The sequence below is a fragment of the Passer domesticus genome, chromosome 19, assembly GCF_036417665.1.
Source record: "Passer domesticus isolate bPasDom1 chromosome 19, bPasDom1.hap1, whole genome shotgun sequence".
Taxonomy (NCBI): domain Eukaryota; kingdom Metazoa; phylum Chordata; class Aves; order Passeriformes; family Passeridae; genus Passer; species Passer domesticus.
Genome location: NC_087492.1, coordinates 7005947 through 7028128, shown reverse-complemented (window position 1 = coordinate 7028128; position 22182 = coordinate 7005947). Strand labels below are relative to the sequence as shown.

At 47.3% G+C, this 22182-nt stretch overlaps 2 protein-coding genes across 2 annotated transcripts in view; one reads left to right on the top strand and one right to left on the bottom strand.

Annotated features, from left to right (window-relative positions):
• The first annotated feature begins 1 nt into the window (after position 1).
• On the top strand, positions 2–9741 carry NUP88 (nucleoporin 88). The gene is made up of 17 exons (XM_064394480.1): positions 2–258; positions 852–1021; positions 1622–1747; positions 1961–2047; positions 2663–2839; positions 3793–3976; positions 4388–4538; positions 5143–5241; positions 5363–5453; positions 5786–5887; positions 6731–6889; positions 7303–7428; positions 7918–7983; positions 8222–8302; positions 8610–8736; positions 9102–9220; positions 9519–9741. The coding sequence occupies exons 1-17, from the start codon at positions 22–24 to the stop codon at positions 9580–9582; spliced, it is 2166 nt and encodes a 721-aa protein (XP_064250550.1). The 5' UTR covers positions 2–21; the 3' UTR covers positions 9583–9741.
• A 217-nt stretch (positions 9742–9958) lies between these two features.
• RABEP1 (rabaptin, RAB GTPase binding effector protein 1) overlaps positions 9959–22182 on the bottom strand; it is a 47113-nt gene continuing 34889 nt past the window's right edge. Inside the window, exons 10-18 of the mRNA XM_064394478.1 lie at positions 22041–22145; positions 21231–21347; positions 19921–20019; positions 18384–18524; positions 17529–17718; positions 17187–17242; positions 16646–16744; positions 15729–15845; positions 9959–13772 (exon numbers count right to left, since the gene is read on the bottom strand). Coding sequence (XP_064250548.1) covers positions 13671–13772; positions 15729–15845; positions 16646–16744; positions 17187–17242; positions 17529–17718; positions 18384–18524; positions 19921–20019; positions 21231–21347; positions 22041–22145 — 1026 coding nt within the window. The 3' untranslated portion in view covers positions 9959–13670. The remainder of the gene's footprint in view (positions 13773–15728; positions 15846–16645; positions 16745–17186; positions 17243–17528; positions 17719–18383; positions 18525–19920; positions 20020–21230; positions 21348–22040; positions 22146–22182) is intronic.

The following is a 22182-nucleotide window of genomic DNA, read 5'->3' as shown; positions in this document are numbered from 1 at the left end:
GGCGGCGGCGCGCGGGGGGCGATGGCGGCCGAGTGCGGCCCGGCGGAGCAGTGGCGCGCGGCGCTGCCGCAGCACGCGCTGTTCGGCCGCCTCCGCGAGCGCGCGCCCGCCGCCCCCCGCCCGCCGCGGCTCCGCGACCTCCTGTGCGGGCTGGGCTCCGACCTGCTGCTCTGGGACGGGCCCGCCGCCGCCCTGCTCGCCCTCGGCCTGCGCCGCCTCGGCACCGGCGCCGACCCCGCCGCGCTCGGCCGCTACCAGGTGCGGCCCGCGCCCGCGGGAGGCGCTGAGGGGACGGAGGGGCGGATTGAGGGGAGCAGGGGCTGCGGAGGGCGGTGTGAGGGGATGAGGAGGAGGGGGCCGAGTTGGGGGCGTTTGGGGTGTGAGGAGGTGAGGGGCCGTGAGGGGCTGGCTATGAGGGGATGTGAGGGGCTGGGTGTGAGGGGCCGTGAGGAGATGTGAGAGGCTGGGTGTGAGGGGCCGTGAGGAGAGGAGGGGGTGTGAGGGGCTGGGTGTGAGGGGCCGTGAGGAGATGTGAGAGGCTGGGTGTGAGGGGCCGTGAGGAGAGGAGGGGGTGTGAGAGGCTGTGAGGGGCTGGGCGCGGACCGTGAGGGAAGAAGGGCGTGAGGGAATGTGGGGGGATGCTTGGTGTGAGGGGAGCAGGGCCATGGTGGGCACGGGGCTGAGGTGGTCTGTTCCTCGAAGGAGCATCATCATCCCTCAGCCCGCCCTGGGGTGTCTTTCCCCAAGGAACCCACTGCTTTGTGCCTCATTCCGTGCCGCGAAGATCACCATCCAAAATAAGGATGAGCTGTGCTTCCGCGAGTGGTTCCCTGTAACATTTCTGTTTTCAGACTCTTCTGTGCATAAACCCGCCCCTTTTCGACGTGCACCAGACGCTGCTGAGCCCCGCCCAGCACCATGTGGCGCTCATTGGTACCAAGGGGCTCATGGTGCTGGAGCTGCCCAAACGCTGGGGCAAGAATTCCGAGTTTGAAGGGGGGAAATCCACGGTGAACTGCAGGTGGGTGAGACCTCAGGTGAATGACACTATTGTGCTGCCACTCTTCCTCCACAGCATCCCTTTCTTGGGGTTAGGCAGATACAGAAGGCACTGGTGGAAGGTACAGGTTGTATTGCTGTTGTAGGGCAGTCATGAATGAAATTATTTTGGCTCAAATACTTGCTGCTTGTCAAGTAACCCAAAAAAAAACCTTCTAAACTTGTTGGAATTACTGAGGAGCGAGATGCTCCTCTAGCTTTTCACTGAATCAGGGTGTGGTTTGGTTTGGAAGAGACCTTAAAGACCAGCAAGTTCCAGCTCCTGCTGTGGAGAGGGACACCTTCCACTAGACCAGGCTGCTCTGAGCCCTGCCCAGCCTGGTCTTGGACATGTCCAGAGATGGGGCAGCTCCTCTGGAGTCTTTCAGCTGTGGCAGCTAAAAGCAGATATTTGGGTGGAAATAACAGAGGGCTTCAAGTTAAGGCTGCTTTCCAACTTTCATAGTACAGATAAAGGCTCTGAAACCTTTTCATTGTGTCTGTAGCTCTTGCTGCCCCCGCTTCCCTTGAGAAGCAGCCTGTGTGTCCCGGTCACAGCGCGTGTCTCTGCTCTGTGTTCCAGCACCATTCCTATTGCGGAACGCTTCTTCACCAGCTCCACATCCCTGACTCTGAAGCATGCAGCCTGGTACCCCTGCGACACCATGGAGCCCCACATTGTGCTCTTGACATCAGACAACACCATAAGGTGAGCCCCATTTGTGTTTGATTAGCTGAAGTGTGGTTTTTGTCGTGTCCAGCCTTAACTTGTCACTGGGTATTTGCATCCTGCCATTTTTACCAGAGTTAGCATTAAAAAAGTAGGATGGGAGGAATTTGAGAGTGGCTGGTGTGGCTGTGTCAGCAGGGAACGTGCAGCACTGCCAGCAGAGTGAACATGGCTGATGTTTGTTTCCCCCAGGTTTTACAGTCTGAAGGTGCCTCACACACCCATCAAAGTGATTGTGCTTTCAGACACCGAGGAGGAGACTCTTACCATCAAAACAGGGTTGGTGTGGCTTCTTGTGTTTTAAAATGCTTTTGCAGAATATTCAGTATTCTCAGCTGTGTTTTTAATGAATAAGTGATAAATGTGCTTAAAAATTTCATATGAGTTCTACAGTGCTAGCACTTCTTCATAGCAGAGTACCTACACATTTCCCTCTCCTTCGCTTTCCCTCTCTCCTCTCTCTCTCCTCTCTCTTCCTTCTTCCTTCTCCTCTCCCCCACCTTTCTAAAGCAAATGGTGACAAACTGTACAGTCAAGCATTTGTCAGAGTAGCAGCTTCAAAACACACGTTGACTGTAAGATGTGGTTAAGAAGATGTTTGTGAGTGAGGAATGTAGAAAATAGATTATCTTTATTTCCCTCTTGGCCTGGTTGGAAGCAGAACTCTTGCACCACGGAGTGGTGTCCCTCACAGGAATGCCAGAACCCCTCTTGCATCCTCTGAAGCTGCAGGGTCACCGCAGGAGCCATGTGCCGTGTCAGGGGTGTCACTTACACCCTTTTGTTGCTGGCACTGCTGGGTGGGGTTGGCAGGGATTTGGCACACCTCCCTCAGGAGCACTCAAACACGGTGCCCTCAGTCCTTGCTGACGCACTGGTTGTGCCCTGTCCCAGGAGAGCCTACACCGCGTCCCTGGGCGAGACCGCCGTGGCCTTCGACTTCGGGCCGCAGGTGCCGGTGCCGAAGCACGCGCTGGGCCAGCGCGGCAGCGAGGAGGTGCTGGGCTACCCCCTCTACATCCTCTACGAGAATGGAGAGACCTTCCTCACCTACGTCAGCCTGCTCCAGAGGTAGGCTCTGCCCTCAGCGCTCGCGGGGTGCTTGGGTGTGCAGTGCTGGGGGGAGAGAGTCACCTCTCAGCTCGGCTGGGACTCTGTGAGGGATGCTGGGCTGACTTATCTTGTATTGCAGCCTGTTCTGTCTCTGTGGCAGTGCTGATGGACTGGAATCCAAAACCAGTGTGTCATCCTTTCTCATCCAAACGTTATGGGTGCAGCTTCCATTGCTCAGAATGCACTGTGCATTATTTACCACCAGCAATCTGATATGGAGGCACAGGTCTGTAAAAAGATCAGTGGGTCTAAGGCTGTTCTGTGTATTTTGTGGCACAGACATCCTTAGCTTTAAATGAGGCTCATTGAGCCAGGGGCATCCTAGGAGAAGAAATATTTGAAGAGCATGGTGGGTTCACAGCCATGTTCTGCAATGTAAAGTCAGGATGATTAATCAAGAATAAAACATGATACAAGAAGGAATTACTTTAGAAAACTGAGAAGATGGTTCAAGACTTGCAAGTTAGATCTTGTGTAGCTGAATGTTAAAGAGTGTGGTACTTGGGTTAGAAACAGCACTGTGTGCCTCTGCACTGAGATCTGTCTGCAGGCAGTGAGATAGCCTTAGTCCATCTGAAGTTCTGCCCAAAGAAATGCCACAGCACAAAATGCTGCATGTGAAGTACAAGAAACCAGTTGAGTAACCATTAACTTGAGCTTTCCATGAGTATTTTGTGTTCTTATATGAAAATGTTTCCTCGTGAATTTTGGCAGTGTAGCTTTGGTTGCTTTCAAAGCATAAAATGTAATAAAATGAGCTCTGATTTCCCCTCTGAGATCTCCACCACGGAGCTGCAGGTCAGACTTGCAATGCAGCAGTCTGATGGGACTCAGAACTGCAGGCAACTGTTTGACAGCTGTGGGGAGTCCCCTGCAGAGCGGGGCTGAGAACAATCCCCTCTTCCCTGCAGCACTGGCAGCCTGGGGAAGCTGCTGGGCCCCCTGCCCATGCACCCGGCTGCCGAGGACAACTACGGCTACGACGCCTGCGCCGTGCTGTGCCTGCCCTGCGTTCCAAACATCCTGGTCATTGCCACCGAGTCGGGAATGCTCTACCACTGCGTGGTGCTGGATGGAGAGGAGGATGATGAGCAGGTACCTTGCCTTGGTTGGGTGTTTTCTGTAGGTATTTTTGTTTCTTTAATGCAAGTTCTTGCTGCAAGGTGGCAGGATGCCTGGAAGTGTGTGCCAAGTGCCAAAGCTGTGTTCTTTTGGAATGAGGTAGTAAGACTTTCTCCTGTTTCAGCCAGTCCCTGTAGCTCCCTGACACTTTTATTTAACTCAGTCATGTGTACCCTGACAATAGATCAGTTTCTGATCAAATTTACTAGGATCTAATTTAAGGAGGATTTTCTAAGAAACCCTGGGTTTGAGTTAATTTTTTTTTTTAAGTAAACTTGAACTACATTCCTTGACAATTAAATCTTATGGCTATTTCTTGATGCTATTTATGTTGGCATTCCTATTTAAATGATGTCTGACAGAAGAATTCAATGCTCTTCACAGTCAGAGAAGTCCTGGGACCCAAGATCTGATCTTATTCCTTCCCTGTACGTGTTTGAATGTGTTGAGCTGGAACTTGCACTGAAACTGGCCACAGGAGATGAGGAAGATCCTTTGGAGTCTGACTTCTCTTGCCCAATCAAGCTGCACCGAGGTAGGGTTGTTCATCTTGTGGCTTTTTATTCCACACATTTAGGGTCCAGTTATTTGCATGTTCTCATCGGTGTCAGACAAACAGGGGGGTCAGATTAAGGATTTGCCTGATGCCCTCAATAAAGCTGTGGAAGGAGCAGGCCTGGGAGGGGCTCCAGTGTAGATCACACATGGTCAGTACTAAATCCTGTCATCTGAGGGTATAAAGTCTTAAGTTTCTGCATCTGTGCTGATCTGTGAGTGTGAGGGAGTTCTGTGGGGAGGGTGATCCTGAGAGAAGGACCTGCTTATCCCAGGGAATTGGGGGCAGGACAAAGTGTTTGGGGCTTTGGGAGCAAGCAGCTTGTCAGAATGCTGGTCTGTGAGTTTTAATAATCTGCCATTGAAAACCTATCTGAGTGATGCAGATGTGGTGTGATAGGAAGGGTTCAAAACAACTCATCAGTATTTTAGACTTTTAACATGTTTGTCTGTTTCTGGTGCTTGCACTAAGATGTTAAAGCTGACAGGACACTAAGTTGATACACAGGACCAGCAGTGCAGGTATGAAGGATGAGTTTTCCTCAGTTCAGTGCCATCTCTTACATTTTCTGCTTCAATTTCAGATCCCAAATGTCCCTCTAGATACCACTGCACACACGAAGCTGGTGTCCACAGCGTGGGCTTGACATGGATCAATAAACTGCACAAATTCCTTGGTTCAGGTGAGTGAGGGAAGTGAGGAACAGATGAACATCTGCCAGTAACAGGCTGGTGGATGCAAGTACCACTGAATCCCTCACCCTGCAGAGTGGATCTGATGCATCCTGACATGTCTCCTTGTAGATGAGGAAGACAAAGACAGTTTACAAGAGCTGGGAGCAGAACAGAAGTGCTTTGTTGAACATATTCTTTGTACAAAACCACTGCCATGCAGGTAAAAAACCAAACTCTTTCTCAATTGCTTTTAAGTTGGGGATTGCTATGGAAAATATTTTGGATTTGTCACCTTTTGCTGCATTCTTGCCATTAAAGTAAGCTCGAAAGATTTCAACCAATACAACTGAGCAATCTGTGTATCAGGATGCTTACTGCACAGTTAGGGTAGTAGCTTAAATTCTTGTGTTTCTGTCTGAAAATCACCTGTCAGACCAGCAGAAACTTTCACTTCCATTTACCTGACCTTGGAGCATTTCCAAAATAGTGAAGGTGCACAACTTCAGGAACAAAGAACTTTCCTGACTGGATAATTTTTGTTCTTCCCTTCAGGCAGCCTGCTCCAATTAGAGGATTCTGGATCGTTTCTGATGTCCTGGGGCCCACAATGATTTGCATCACCAACAGCTATGAGTGCATCACAAGGCCTCTCTTGTACGTGGTTCTCAGTTGAAGTCCATGACTGCATGGAAAGGACAAAAAAGGATATTCCCATTTTTCAATTACTCTTTGATTGTTTCACCCCAGGCTTCTGCACCTCTTAGGACACACCATGGAGTTTTGCTTTCTGAACTGGCTGAGCACTGAAGTGTTACTGTAGTAGTTACCTACTGCTGATGAGTGTTTGTAGGGGATATAATTAATCAGATCACTTTTAGTGAGTACTAGGACAAAAAAATGTTCTTGATGGTATTGTTGAGGTTTTTCAGTAGTGTGGATATTCTTAATGGGCTGTTGGGGTTATGTGTGCCTGAAAGGGGAACAAAAGAAGTAGAATTTTTGTTTGTGCTTCCAGTTACTTTCTTTGGAGGTGGTGTAAATGTGCATTTGCACAATGAAATGAACACCTTGAGGGGGTGACATTATTTTGAGCTTATTTTTTGCAGGACTGTTTAAGGTAGGACAGGTACCATCAGCAGAGCCAGTGTTAACATCTGGTTCTCCGAGAGACCTTTTGTTTATGTCACTGTTTCCACACAGGTGGGCAGTGACCAGGCAGGGTGCTTTGTGGAGAAGGTCATGCTGCTGTTGCAGTGCCTGCCTGCCTTGTTCTGGAACTTTCTTCTCCTTAAGCCAGAGGATATTTATGATTTTTGCTAGTTTGAGCCATGACCAGACAGGTTGTGGGGATGTGAGCTTTACCTGCCCTGCTAGGGCTGGATTTACCACGTAACTGAAACAGCTGCAGTGGCACAGGAGCTCCACAGTGCCTCGCTTGCAGTGAGGAGGCTCTGAGCTGTTTCAGCCTGAGTGTCTGACTGTGTTCTCCCTGTGCAGAAGCACCGTCCATCCTGCCTCCCCTCCCCTGCTGTGCACCAGAGAGGACAAGGACCTGGCCGTGTCCCCGCTGCGCATCGTGGCCGAGGCGGAGCATTCCTTCGAGAAGCACATCCAGGGCATCCTGCAGCGCAGCTCTGCCAACCCCCTGCACCTCAAGTGAGCAGAGCCCTGGGGCACCTGCAGTGGGAGCACTTGGGAACACTGGGTGCTGGCCAGCTCCTGTTGAACAGCACATGGGCATGGCAGTGCTGGGGCACAGCTCCTGCCACTGGCTGGTGCCTGTGCACTGGGGGATGCATCCAGCCCAGGGATGGTGCAGGCTGGGAGGGATCACCTGGCTCCAGGCTCCTGCTCAAAGCAGGGCTGCCTTCAGCTGATGAGGTTCTCACTGCTTGGCCATTGGGTTTGGAGTATCTTAAGCTACCTTGGGATTTCCTCATGTCAAAGGGATTTCATTGTAATTCCTCCCTTTCAAAACAGACCCCCCCTGAGCTTTACCATAAACACTGGAAGTGGTTTAGCCTTCCAAAGGAACATGTTAATAAGATGGCAAAAATCTCAATCTTAAGATCTGCAGATAAAGATGCTGCTCCTCCCCCTGAAGAATGCCTTCAGCTCCTCAGCAGAGCCACCCAGGTGTTCAGAGAGGAATATATACTGAAACAGGACCTGGCAAAAGAGGAGATTCAGCAAAGGTAATGCAAAACTCTCATAACAATGTGCTGGCATGTCTCTGTGACACAGCAGCACTGTGGGTCTCATCCTGGTGAATGAGTAAATGTAAAACTAACAATGAATACCAGAACTTAAAACTAAGTTATCAGGAAAAGCAGGGGTGAGTTTAGTAGTTGATCTCTGTAGTGGCTTATAGGGGAAGAAAAAAAGGGTAAATACACACAGAGATAAAATACTTTTCTTGTGGTGTTGTCTGCCTGCCTGGGCATGTGCGTGGCAGGAAGTCTGACCTCAGCACTAATCCTGACAAAGGAAAATTGCTGTAAGTCTCTGCTGCTTCAAATCATAGTTATTTACACTATACAGTTAGGACAAAATGGGAGTTTTTTCTCACTGCTCCTTTTTCAGTGTCTTTAGTTCTTCCCACTCCCAGCATTTTCTCTGTGGTGTAAAGCCTGATTCAAGTGGTTGAAGTGTTTTGGGGTTTTTTTTGTATGTGTTTACTTCAGAGTGAAGCTGCTGTGGGGACAGAAGAAGAAACAACTGGAGGATCTGAATTACTGTCGAGAGGAGAGGTGAGTAGAAGCTGTCTCCTTTACCCAGTCAGACCTCAGGAATGATGCACCTCTGTGGTGGTTTGGACAAGGCCCTGTGTGGAACAGGTGACAAGTGAAGGCATTCCCAGCCACAGGGAAGCCTCTAGGTTTGCTCCCTCCTCCAGCTGGCTTCTTCAGCTTCCTTGTCCTGTTCCCACACCCTGGCTTGTCCCCTGTGTGGATCTGAAGTAAGGAACTGTTTCTCCCTCGCCTTAAGGAAAAGTTTGCGGGAAATGGCCGAGCGCTTGGCTGACAAGTATGAGGAAGCCAAAGAGAAGCAAGAAGACATCATGAACAGGTGAGTGCACACGGGGCTCTATCTCACCTCACACCACCTGATGTTAAACAGTTTGCAGGCGTGGTAGAACAGTGGGCAGGAGCTGCTGCACTGGTTAGTTACAAGACTGGGCTGCTGAAATTCCCTGTGCTGGGGCTTGGTGTGATCAGTCTCAGGCCCAGACTGCAGAATGCCACCTAAGACCAGCTGGAAGGGGAAGGTGAAGCCCCTGAGACTTGGGAAGCATGGCCAAAGCACCAGGCTGCAGGTGTCTAAGCAGAGCTGGGTACCAGGGAAGTTAGCTCAGAGACATTTCTTGCTTTCAAAGGATGAAGAAAGTCCTTCGGAGTTTCCACTCTCAGCTTCCTGTTCTATCTGACACTGAAAAAGATATGAAGAAGGAACTGCAGACAATCCATGACCAGCTGCAGCACCTGAGCAATGCTATCAGACAGGTGAGAGGAGGAATGACCAGGCTGGGAGGTTACTGAGCTCATCCCTCAGTGCGGACAGAGGAGTCCTGCCAACAAAGTGATGCTGTACTTGTGTTAATTAACAACAATGTACTAAAGGGGCTTTGGGCCCTTGGTGCTAATACAGACAACCTCTGCACACACTGCAAGCCCTCAGAGAGCTCCCCCTTCCTCAGCCTGGCAGGGAGGTTTCTTCTCTTTGTGGGAAGTGCAAAAGCAGACAGATTGGAACACAGAAATAACCAATTAATTGCAGTACAACACAGCAGTCTGTAATTAACAAGCTTCCACTGTGGCAGGCAGGACCAGCACTGACTGGGGCCTTCTCTTCTCTCCTCAACTCCCAGGTGAAAATGAAAAAGGAATACCAACAGAAACAGATGGAGAAGGGGCGGAGCCCTCGCAAACCCAGCATCAGCCTCAGTGCCTACCAGAGCAAGTGCATCCAGGCTGTCCTGAGGGAGGAGTAAGTGCAAGCTGGGCCCTCCTGAGGAGCCTGAGCCCTGGCACTCAGGTTCAGTTCAGGTGTCTCAGCTGTCACTGAAGCCGTGCTGCAGGAGGGGCTGGGGCACAGGATGTGCAGCTCCCGAGAGCAGCACTGAGCAGATGTATGGAAGTGCTTTTTGCCCCAGGATCCCAGGGCAGTCTGTAACCCAGCCCGGGATGACAGGCACTGCTCCCATTCCCTGCTTCTCCCATTTGAAGTGTTTCCCTTCCTGCTTAGCTCTCTGCAGCCTTTTGACTTGGGTTATTTTTTCTTGAAGGGGAGAGCACATCCGGGAGATGGTGAAACAGATCAACGACATCAGGAGCCACGTGAACTTCTGACCTGTCCCTGGAGAGGACCCTGCACGAGGGGCTGGATCAGCTTTACCTATCCCTGCTATTCCCCCTTGTATATTTACCATTTGTATGTTGAACAATACACCTTTTACATAGTATTTTGTAAAGAATTGTGAAATAAAATACTTTTGATATGACTCCTCACATGCTGTGGTTTTTGTTTTTGTCGTGGGAAGGGGACTTGCTGCAGGTGTTTTATAGTCAGGGTGTTAGAGGGTAACTCTTGCAGCTGCCTCAGGAGTGGGGGATTGCTGCTCCCTGGGGTTATCCTGGGATGGTCTCCCAGCCTTGCTCCATCAGGGGTTCCCTGGGGGGAGGCTGTGGCAGGAGGCAGAGGAGAAAGACCAGAGGCATGCACACACACACTTCAGCAGCTTTTTTTAATTTGGAACACTTTCTCCATAAAGGACACACCTTCAGTACAGTTAACAAATGGTTACACTGGAATCCTGGAGACAGCAGAATTCTACACCCACGATTGCACAGGACACCAATGGCTTGGCTCACTGGAATGCAGTATTGACTTCCAAACACTGCCTTTTGCAAAAGATGGCTCTGCAGTCCTTGCCATTACAAGGCCAATTCAGTCTCTGCTGTAGACAGACTCTAGTGGACAAGAAGGAATTGTTGTCCCTCCCCCCTGCCCCTGGAAAAGGCGCCGTGGTGAAGCTCAGGGGGGACAGGAGTTACTGCACTGCTAAAACAGGGGGGCACTGCTGGGGGGTACCAGACATGCTGCAAGAACACTTTGTACAGGTTAAGACTATACAGGTACAGGAATGCAGACAGAACTCCACCTGGGCCCTGTTCCAGCCTCCACCAACAGCTCAGCCCTGTCACAGCTGAGCAGTGGCACTGCCTGAGACAGGAGAGCCCACCCCGGCCCCAGCCACGCTCCACAACACCCAGAACTGGAAGGAAGAGCATTTGTTTTCTCATGTTCACAAACAGCAACACCAGAATCCATCATCCAGTGAGTATCTACACCAAGAGCTTTTCCTACATTTACAGTCTTTTAAATTTGCTCTGCAAATTTGGCACACACTGTCTTGTTTTGCTTTTAAAGGCCCCTTTGAGTTTGAGTTCAGCAGAAGCTCAGTTGCTGCTGCTGAAGCTTTGCTGTCCTTCCCCCAGAAGGGACAGCAGTTTGCAGGGAGCACATCTCCCACCACTTCTGTGAATAGCCAGGGTTCCAATTTCAAACTGAATTGTTTAAAAGTCTGACATTACAGCAGTTGGTGAAAAGGGTGACTCGTGTTCCAACACTAAAACAGTCACAGCTGGCACTGAGACAGGAGCACAGGTGTTGGGCTGGTGATGGAACAGGGAGGTGAAAAGGAAAACCATGCAAGAGCTGCCTGCCCTCCTCTCCACACCAAAGGAAGGTCCTCGAGGCACTTGTGCAGTGCCTGCTTCACAAACCAGGAAAAGCACACAGTGCACACCCCCAGGCCTGCAGGTCTGCCCTGGGAACAGCTCCACAGGCCCTGGGGCCACCAAGGAGCACAAAGCACTTGCCCCACTCCCTCCTTCCTGCCCTGACCCTGCCCTGACACCAGCACACCCGGGGAAAGCTGTGCCCACGAGCCATAAAAACAAACAAGGAAAAGCCCCCAGCCCTGGAGCACCTGAAACGCTCTGAGCCAGCACAGCCAGGGCTGCTGAGAACAGGCCAGACACAGGGACCAGCAAGGGGTGCTGGAAGGGCAGGAACAGCCCCTGCCCCTGCTCTCTCACACTGGGACCAGCCAGAAACACACCCAAAAAATACTTCACTGTGAAAGACCTCAAGGTGCAGTTCCTAAAGAACTCAGCTTGCTGAAGAGGGTGCAGGATGTGGTGTAGTTTTGTCCTACAGGAGGTTTCCTTACACCTCCTGCACAGGTGAAGCAGTCCCCAGTTACAGTAACTAACCCTGTAACCTGTTACACCTTAGTTTTTGGCAAGGGAGGGTGGGAACAGAGAAAAAAAGCTTTCCTTTCTGTTCTGCAGCTCCTACTAAAGGCCTGTAGTTTTGTCTCCAAAGTCTACCCAGCCATTGGAAAACTGAATAAAAATATCTGGTCCTGGATTTATGCATCAGGACCTGGCTGCTGTCACCCACAGTTCAGCAAATAGTGAGGAAGAGTAAAAAAACCCTAATCTCGTAATAGCCAAATAAGACTCAAGCCACACTTCAACGTCACCTTTATGTGACAGTAAGTGTCATCTCTAGACATGACAGCTCTGCCATCTGTTAGTCATTACTAAGGTGGGAAAGATTACTTTTGGGTGTCAGGATTATGAAGAGAATTAATTGCTAGGGTGAATAAAATGCTTTAATTCTTGTAATGAGTGGAAAGGAATTGAGCTTATATGATGCTTTTTTGGCTGTTTTTAAGGCATTCCTCTTCAAAACCACTGGTTCTGACTTTATGTCAGTAGCAGGATATACACTGCTAAAAATAGGATCTAAGCACTTAAAATATATAGTCATGTGCATTGCAGTTTGGAGCATTTTCTGTCACTTTTGAAGGTGATGAAGAAAAGCAGATCTCTGGCCAAGTATATGAAGTAAAAACATCAAGGAATGGAGGAAAAACTAAGAAGTTTTGGACAGCGGGATCTGCTCCTTCAGCCTCCTTTAAGTGAGTTGCAAAGTCCAAGAATTGGGTTTGTACCACCAGGATCATCAACACCTGCAAGAGCTCAGGAATCCATCCAGCTGTGTGCATGAACTCCAGCAGTGCAGGAGGAGGAGGAGGAGGGATGCTCATGTTACCTCTGGACATTTATAGAACAAGAAACCCAAACCTGGCAACTGAGTGATCACAAGAATTTCCTGCCTCTGCTGCCACATCACTCAGTGCCAATTCAGAGTCTGGGAGCAGAACCAGGGGACAGCCCAGGAGCCACCTCTGAGCAGGGCAGGACACCAAAGAGCTGCACTGCCCCCTCCAGCAGCACAAGCCTGCAGGTCTGTGCCCTGCCCAGGAGTGTCTGAGAGCGGCTCCCTGTGAGCTGACACGAGGCTGACCTGGCAGAGGGGTCAGGAACAGCTTCACTCAGCACCTGCCCTCCCCAGAGAGCTCCTGCCTGCACAGCTGGTGCCACCCCAGAGCAGAGCACACCTGCACCACCTCGGGCCAATGCTCAGACATGCACACAACTTTTTTTCTGGTTGGGTTTTTTGTTTGCTTGTTTTTTTTGTTTGTTTGTTGTTTTTTGGGTTTTTTTTCCACAGAGAAGGGATTCCAGGCACTGCTCAGCTTTAGGAGATGAGAAACAACCAGTTGTAGCTCCATATTCTAAATTACATTTGTGAAAAGAGATTACAAAACAGTGCATTTCTTGTGCTTTTCTTTCTGTATCTGAATTCAACAGAAAAATGGCAAGGAGTTAAATTCTCAGTACAGTGTTCTTTTTCTTTTGGATTAGCATTTATCTGTTCAGGAGATACACAGCTCACTCATATCCACATTTCAGCAGCATTCAGATTCTTCACAGAGCCAATGGTTTTTAAAAAAAAAAGTACTGAGTTATGAAATAAGATCAATATCCAGTGTCCTGCTAATAAAGTCATATTTTAATATAAAATATTCATACAGCATACTCTACACCTCATTCTCTCTGCTAGCTGAATACTGTTACTGACTATTCAAACAGAAAAACTTCAACCACTTTGCTCTTCAACGTTTTGGAGGGACAATAGTTTCCAGCAGCTACTTTGATCACAGTAGTGGGGGAAAGAACAGAGGGAAAGACAGGGGTATAATGTTCCAAAACTCTATATTAGGTTACGAAGTCGGCTGAAAGAGGGAAGTTTTTCAGAATGTAAGGACTGATCCCACTCAGTGGAACACGAAACACTGCACTCATTAGTGTTTCCATTAGAAATTCTCCTTCCTACACTACAAGTCACCCTTGTGCTCTCTTCCTGCCCAGTACGAAACCTTTTCCCCTCTAGAAACAAAACTTAAGTCATTGCTCCCCTCTGTTGTCTTCTGCTCTCTCGGTTAGAGTTAAATAATAATTAATGTTGCTATAAAGATGAGTTAAAAACCCCAGACACAGCCTTGGAGCCCATCAGGGTGTCATGTTTCAGGGAGCTGATTAATGTCCGTCAGTTTTGTGTCGTTCAGGATTGCACGGATCCTCTCCAGGGAATCTGCCTGCCGGATCCTCTCCAGCTGCACCTGAGGGAACCAACACAGGCACTGCAGTCAGCAGGGGGAGAGCCCAGAGCCAGGCCCAAAGGGGGAGAGCCCAGAGCCAGGCCCAAAGGGGGAGAGCCCAGAGCCAGGCCCAAAGGGGGGAGAACAGCTCACACCCAAACCCAAAGGGAGCCCCCGAGGAATCCAACATCACCAGGGGCTGAAGAAATGCAAGGTGTGAAGGAACACAAGCTTAGTTTGGGTGCAAGAACGGGAAGAAGAAGGCAGTTGTGATTTTACAATAATTCCCCACTTTCTGGGGGTTCCAGGCATCATCAGGACTCTGTGTTTTATCTCATGTCCAGTCACTGACACTGTACTGGAAAACTGGAGCTGTGCAAAGTAAACCTTGCCAGGAGCAGCCCAACACATGCCTTGGAGGCTCTCAAGGTCACAGCCAAAATGCTCTTGGAGCAAACATCCCATTTCCAGGCTCACTCCTTGCTTTGCTGATAGTCCAGTTTAAGCTATTTCCTGTCTGCTGAAAAAGGGCCCAGCAGAGCTGTGGTGAAATCAAGGCAAAGAGAGCACAACTGATTTCTTTCTCACACTCAAACTTTCACCATCTTTGCTTTCAGTTAAAAATCCCCAGCTAGCATTTAATTGCTTGTTAACCCTTCCTCTGAATTGCTGATAACAAATTTGGCCAGTGCACCCCTCACACAAGGGGTTCCTGCCCAGGCTCTCACTGACAAGGCCAGGCAAGGGAATAACCCTGCCAGGAAACCACAATCCTCCTCTGATGCTCATCTCACACTGTGCACAGTGTACATGGCACAAGCCATTGCTTCAACTGGAGCACAAACTGATGTGCAGTACCTGCTTAGGGCAGAAGGAAACACAAAACACAGCTACAGTTCTTACTGAGCTCAAGGTTTACTAAACTACCTGCAAGTTGTGGATGAGCCCACCACACATCTTCAAAGAGCTGTTTGCTCTAAGAACTGCAGGACTTTAAAAACCAAAAGTGAGGATGAGGACAAACAAGAAACAACTTCCCTAAGCAGGACAACTCAATAGTCTCCTTTGTTCTACCAATTCCTCCAGACACAGAGCCAGAGAGGACAGATCTCTATTGTCCATCCAGCTAAACTGTGCCTAGTAAACAATCTCCCACATTCTGGGTTAATTTTCCAAGTAATCCTGAATGCCTGACTCAGAAAATGTGTAATTTGAATTCTGCTGGATGTCACTGAGGGCCTGGCCAAGGACTCCAAGGAGATGGGGCTGAAATTCAGCATCTCCTCTGTGAGCAAAGCTGAAACATAAAGGGAGCACAAAGTCTGGAAACACAGACCCTGCAGGTGAGCCCAGTGCAGCCTGGCTTCCCCAGGACACTGACAGTCCCTCTGCACACAAACTGCAGCAGAGAACAGCCTGACAAACCTGGATCAGCCTCAGGGACAGCCCTGACAAAACTCCTCCCCTCAGCCACCTCTTGGCATCTCACAGCAACCACAGGTTCACTTGGTAGAGGAAATACAAGGATAACAACAGAGACAATAGCAAGGACAAGACTTCCAGAATGTATGAACAGAAAACAGTAACTGTAACACTAAGAACCATTTCACATATTCAGGTCAAGCAGTACCAGTTCCTTACTTTGCCCTCAAATATTTGCATCTGAATGATTTGCTAGGAAAGTATCACACTGTAAGCATCAGGAGATGGACAAGAAAAAACACAGGTCTGGAAGAGCCATCATCTTTGGCCCTGCACAGTTTCTTTCAGTACAGTAACTGAAAGTTGGCTGAAAATCAGAATAGAATCCCAATAGCTTTAATAACAGTATCATAGCAGGAATACCTAATCAGTTTATTACACTAACAAATTCTAAAATAGATCATATAGATACCAACATAAGAAAATTCACAACTGCTATTTCTTATTTTACTCAGCTCTGGAGAAGTGAAGTACACATTGGTTGGACTCTCTTACCTGAAGTGTCTGAGAAAGCTTTACAAAGTCTCTCTGCACTTGCTCACTGACATCCAACTCAGTCTGCAACCTCTGGGCTTTGTTCTTCTCTTCAAACACCAGCTGCTCAAGGTTGGCCTGAGGAGGAAAAGGTTCTTTTGCTTGAACTGAATAAAAATCAGCAGCTTGTATAAACTGATTAAAGTGTGATACCAGAAGAAAGCAGCACAGCATTCACAGGGCCCTGGCAACAAATCAAACCAGTCTTTCCACACCTCAGTTTCCCATAGTACAAAATCAGGGGCTAATACCCATTAATAGGTGCCAACAGACTCGTTAAGGCATGGAAAAGCCCAAAGTCCTTTAACAGCACCGTGAGCAGGGATCTCAAAAACAAAGGCAGAGTTCTGGGTTTTAGTGCAGTAAGTTCATGGTAAGGGCAGTAATTTGCTGCTGGCAATGTAACTGCCTTGCTGTCCTGAGCTTTAGCCAGAGAAGTGTTCGGAGAAAAGGCATAAAAAACCAAAATCACAAGAAGAGAGGGCAGAGAGTGAGTGCTCAGATCACAATTAAATAACCTGAGTGCTGAAGTAGAGCCCCTTCCTACAGCAACGACAAAAAACCCACCATTTCTTCAAAAGCATCAAAGCATCCAAGCCAAGGCTGGATGGAACAGGCAGGAATGTTCCTGAGCCTTCACTTGGGAGGGCAACCCAAGGATGGTCAGGTCAGCAGCAATTCAGAGCCACCATTTTACAAATCCCAGTGAAAAACAGGGGTGAGGATTTAACCACATCCAGAGGACATTACTGCCCTGCCAGTTTCTTACCAACATTCAAAAGCTTCTTTTTTTCATTCTTAGGTAGTGCCACATTCTCTGACACAGCTGCTCATCACAAAAGATGCAGATACACTTCACATCCAGACATCATAGCTACCTTTGCTGCAGTCTCCTTCTTCAGCTGTTCTTCTAGAGCATTCTTTGCCTCCTGCAGACTCTCCAGCTGCTGCAGGTTTTCCTGTGAAGAGCTTTCCAACTGTATAATAACAATAATATTGAAAAAAATTAACTAAATTTCTTAACATTTCCATCTCCCACAGTCCCTCCATAAGGAAGTCTAAGTATCTTTCAGATACTTAGTGGACTCAGAAACACACCCAACTAATCACTTCTAGGGGCAGAGAAAACACCTGAATAACATCACTTTCTCACCATTTATTTACTTCTAGAGCTGGAGAGAAATGTCCAAACTTGACATTTAGGTCAGTGCTAGGCAGTCTAGTAGTAGTTAGGAATTACTTAATCAAGTATTTAGGTTAGAGATTAATAAAACAGATCAAACACCTTTTAAGGAACAGAACTATGAATGTGTCCTACTCCAACACTGACATCAATACAGCAAAGAGGAAAAAAGCCTCTTTACAAAAAAAACCCCACATTACCAAACCCAAAAATTCCATAGTGAAAAAGCTTCTTACCTGTTCCTTTTCCGCTTTTATTCTTTCCAGTTCAGCTTTTAAACTGGAAATGGAAGCTGAAAAACAAAAATATTAAAACTTAAATGCAAGAAACACAGGAAATTGTTCACACCCTGTTTACTTCTGTTAATATTTAAAGGAGAATTAAAGTCGTGTTACATCAAGGTACCTCAAAAGCAAACAAATATTTGTACTTTTGTTTTCAGCTGCACAGCTTTGGTGTCTCTGCTTTCAAAAGTTCACAGTATTTAGAATTCAGGTAAGTCTACTAAAAAATCAACTCTTTGTGCACCTTAATAATTCCTTATATTCCTTTTCTGAGGCCGTTTCACCCCTGCTCACCTATTTCCTCTTTGCAATTCTCTATTTCCAGCTGTAGAGTTTCTTCTATATTTTCTTTCAAATATTGTTCAGCTTGGATCTGTTCCTTCAAGAAGAGGATCTCTGCCTTCAGCTTCTCCTCCAGGTGATCTGCTGCTGTCCTCACACTGATGATGTCCTCGCGGTACTTGAGGATCAGCTCCCGCAGCTCCTGGATCAAGGATTAGCAGAGATGTGCATTTGGCACCCCCCAGCACTGGGCAATCTGCACAAGGACAAAGCTCTGCTGCCCCAGGGTCTGCACTGACATCCCAGACCTGCTCCCAGCAGGGAATTACAGCCACAGTCTGCTGGGCCACAGGAAATGAAAACGTGGCAAACATCCCCAGGGTTTATGATGCTCCCCCTGCCCTTCAGCCCCACCAAGTCTTTTAGGCTTAAAGGAAAGGAGTGGCCATGAAAGGAATGATAAGGCTTATCATTATGCAAGGCTTTGGATTATCACTGGTTTAACTGGACAGAAGTGACTGACTTCACTTGAATTACTGAATCAATACAGTGGGGCTCTGCTGACTGAACACCTGTGTGCCCAGTTGGAAAATGCAGCTTGAACTGGCTGAACTGGGCCAGAGCCACACCCACAGACCACAGAGCAGCTGTCAGGCCAAGTTAGCTGGTTTTACAATCCATCCAACACCCTGAAGCAGCCATGGCACGGGGGGACCACTGGCTGGCTTCGTCCATCACAGACTTCCAGGGTTAAAACCCCAATTACTGTTCCCTGTGCTGTTTGAGACAGTTTTTTGATAAAGAATAACACTGCAGTGAGATCAAGTCACAAGCACTGTTGGTGTTAATGATTTAAAAATGTTTTACCTCTGTTGCTTCGGGTAGAATGAAATCTTCAGCCTGCTGTAAGGACACATGCAAGCTGTGTTTTCCTTGAAGACTTTCATTATCTTTTTGCAGTCTCACCAGCTCTTCTGAAACCTGCTCCCTTGACTGTGTCAGGACAGCCTACAATGCAAAGAAAAGCATAAATTCACACTCAGGGTCATGCTCAGATCTCTTCTTCCCCATTTACTACCCCTACTTTCAGAAATCTGGTGAATTGATATTCTTTTTAAAGAAGGGAAACAAAATGATGCTGTGGATCAACACCAGCAGCTCCCTCTTGCCTGGCCTGTGCACCAGAGATAAAGGCAAGGGCAACTTTAAGGTCCAGGCAGAGAGGAGGAAGACAGTGATAAATAAAATACAGCTTTGTTCAGTGTCCCACTTTCCTCCTGTGTTTATCCATTAGCTGCGCTCATGGAAGGGAAGCAGAGTGGGGAATCACAGGTGCTTTCAGGAGCTGCAGGGATGTTTATTAACAGCACCTCAGCACTCAGCTGTAAGAGCAGGTTATCCAAAAACCTGAAATATTCACCCTGGAACTTTCCATGGTGGGTGTCTGCCTCCCACTGTCCTCCCAGGAGAGCACCAGAACAGCTGACCCCATGGAAAGAAAAAGGATGAAGACTGCATTACAGAAGAAAAAAAAAAAAATTCCAGGGGAGTTTTCCAAGAGGAATGGAAATGGGGAACCAGGGACCTGAGCAATGCAGGAGCTGTGCTACAGGGGGCAGAAGGAGAAGCAGACTCAGATCAACACATTTTCTGGATCTCCTGCACATCCACCAGACATGTTCTCATGCAGAGCATCTCCCAGCAATGCCCTGATGTGCTACACACAATCCCTGACCCCAAAAATGGGTCAGTGAGGATGAATTCTCTTGGTCCCCCACAAATGCTGGGCCAGGGAGGACAAAAGAAGAAACTTGATTCTGATCCTTCTGTAGAAAGGAATGAATTGCTCTAAGGAAGTCAAACTTAGTTCTAAAACATGAGGTCCTCTTCCTATTCTCTGGCTTAATTCCAACAAGATGCTCAAAAATAGTTTTAAAAAATTAAGCTTCCATACATATCTCTCCCTGGGTGTTAGGGCTGTTATTTTAAGTCTGACCTGCAACAACACTGATCATTCATCTCTAAAACCTGAGAAAATATTCACTAACGATAGCACTTGTGATGAGTCCCAAAAACGTCTTGAGAAAATCTGTCTTGAGATTTGAGGTGAAGTTGAGATAGCACAGAGACATGGAATTAGACAATGAGTAAGGGGAAAGAAGCTGGCCAGTGATGTCCCTGCTGCTGAATGTGCAGGAGCACAGAGAGCAGCAGACTGACACAAACTGCCCCAGCCCCAGCACTTCCCATCAGAGCTCACTGCACCAGGCCCTGTGCAAGTGAAGATGCTCAGCCCCCTCCAGCCAAGCCTGGCTGGGCAGACAAAGCCTTTCACAGGCACACTGAGCTCCCAGGGTCACACAAACAGGGCTGCTCATGGATCTCTGCAATTAACCTGTCTTACCATTTGCTCCTGGACACTTCTCTTGGCTTGCAGAAATGCCTGCTGCAGCTCGCTGAGGAAATTTTCTGACTTCTGACACTTGGCCATGAGCAAGGAGATCTTAAAGAAAGAAAACACAGCAGACACATAAGAAATAAAGCCTAGAACAGATTCAGTAAAAGAAATAAGTTTTCTTGCCTGTTATCATTACTAACAGGTACTTTGAAATTTCAAACTAAGCCACTGCAGTTGATGTTAATTCTTCACTCAGTCAAGCAGGAAAGCAGCTCCAGGCAGTAAGGACAGATGTTGTGTTTCTGCACCAACAATATTTTTATGTTCTATTTACCAAACTCTGAATCAACAGTTAATTCTAATAAAATTTACACATAAGCTACTTTGGAGACACTGAAGGGAAACTGAAGAGCTTTTTTTTTAAGTTTTCAGCATTTTTTGAATTTTTGTACCTTTCTCTGAAAGCACCTTCAAAAACTCTACAAGTAATTCCACAACAAGTGTAAGATTAATCATTACTTAATTAACAGCACCCTGGTACAGCCAGAAGAACATATAAACATATTTCTGTTGTCTAAGCTGGACTTTGTCTAATGATTGTTTCTTTAGTAAGAAAAAATGCTGGGTAGGATGGAAGAGACAAAGTTCCAGCCCAAGTGAAGTAAATTCAGTGTCTGGTACACAGCATGTACCTACTACTCCAACCTTAATTAGGCCAAAGATGATGACTTCTTTTTTTCCTTCTTTTTATTTTTAACTATGACTACCACCCATTATATTTGGCTTCATTGTTCCAGAAGAATTAGGTACACATCTCAGACTGAGAAATCTTTCCAGTGGGCTATTATTTTAAAGGAGTTCAGTGCCTATTTTGGCCCTGCTAAGGCCTGCTCAGCTCCTTGTTACTGCATTCTTCACCACAAGTCCATTAATTGGGTGTCAAATCTTGATAACAGCACGTGGTGGAACAGAATCACTCTTCTAGCAACAAAGCTGTGCCCAGAGCACGTTTGGGTCATTTCAGACACACTCCAAAACTCAAACATTCCTCAAACTCCTACTGCCACTCTGTAATGGAGTTCAGGATTAGACATTCTATTTTAAGGCAAAAAATGGGTAACACAGTATTAGAGACACAATAGATTTATCTAGAAACCGTGGCAGACTCAGGTGGAGCACAACTAACCCTAGAAATTCTCCTTTGTGCTGCCTCTACAGCCAGTAGCCCATCCCTATCTAACAAAGCACAAGTTCTTGTTACATACTTTTGAAGAACATTTCATCATTCCTGGATCTCAATTACCAAATCCTTGTACCTGATTAGAAGAGTCTTCAGCACTTTGTTTCATGTAATCCTCCAATTCCTGTTTATCTTTCATTGTCTTTTCCAGCTGGTCATTAGCTTGCCTCAGCATCACCTGCAGCTTTTTCACCTGTGTTGTCACAACAAAATTAATTCATTTTTCATTCTCTTGGGGAGAATTTATTTTCTGAACCCCTTCACTCCTCAAACCAACAATATAAAATCCCTCAAAAATCCAAAAATCCTATGAAACCCAGAAGTTCCTTTGCTGTTGAAACAGGCTCCAGCACAGATTATCCCTCTAAGGAAACATGGGACATCCAACTGCACTGGACCATGGCCATGTAATGACTTCAATCACTTATTTCAAAGCACAATGTGACTCATGCCTTCCACACCCATCTGAAAATTGTCCTTTGGTATATGGCAGGAAACAAATACCCTCCAAGACTTGAAAGTCATTTTATGCTGCTAGGATGAGGTCCTTTTCTGTTAACAGATCTTACAGTATCAAAGATAATAGAATTTAATGCATGACAAGCATTTTAAACATATAAATTATTAAAGATACTGACTTCAGCATGGGCATAATACTTTTTATAGAACACTACCTTTACTACATGGTCTTACAGCATCAAATAAAGGGGTTCTTCAAGGTGAATCCCTAAGAAATATGTACATGACCACACATGATTAATAAAGCAAGTTATGCCAAGTTATCCAGTATGCTGATATTGGTCAGTTAAAACCAATGAATAAAACAGCACTCTCAGTAGTTCAAAAAGCTGCAAAAGCCTGGCTAAAGCAATGAGGGAATTCCCACCTGGTCTCTGGTCTCAGCCTCCTGGATCTGGATCCCTTGCAACTGCTTCTCATAATTGGAGCACATGTCACAGCGCCTGCCCAGCTTGTTCCCTGCATTCTGCACCTGCAGGACACAGAGTCAGCACCTGCCCTGAGCCAGG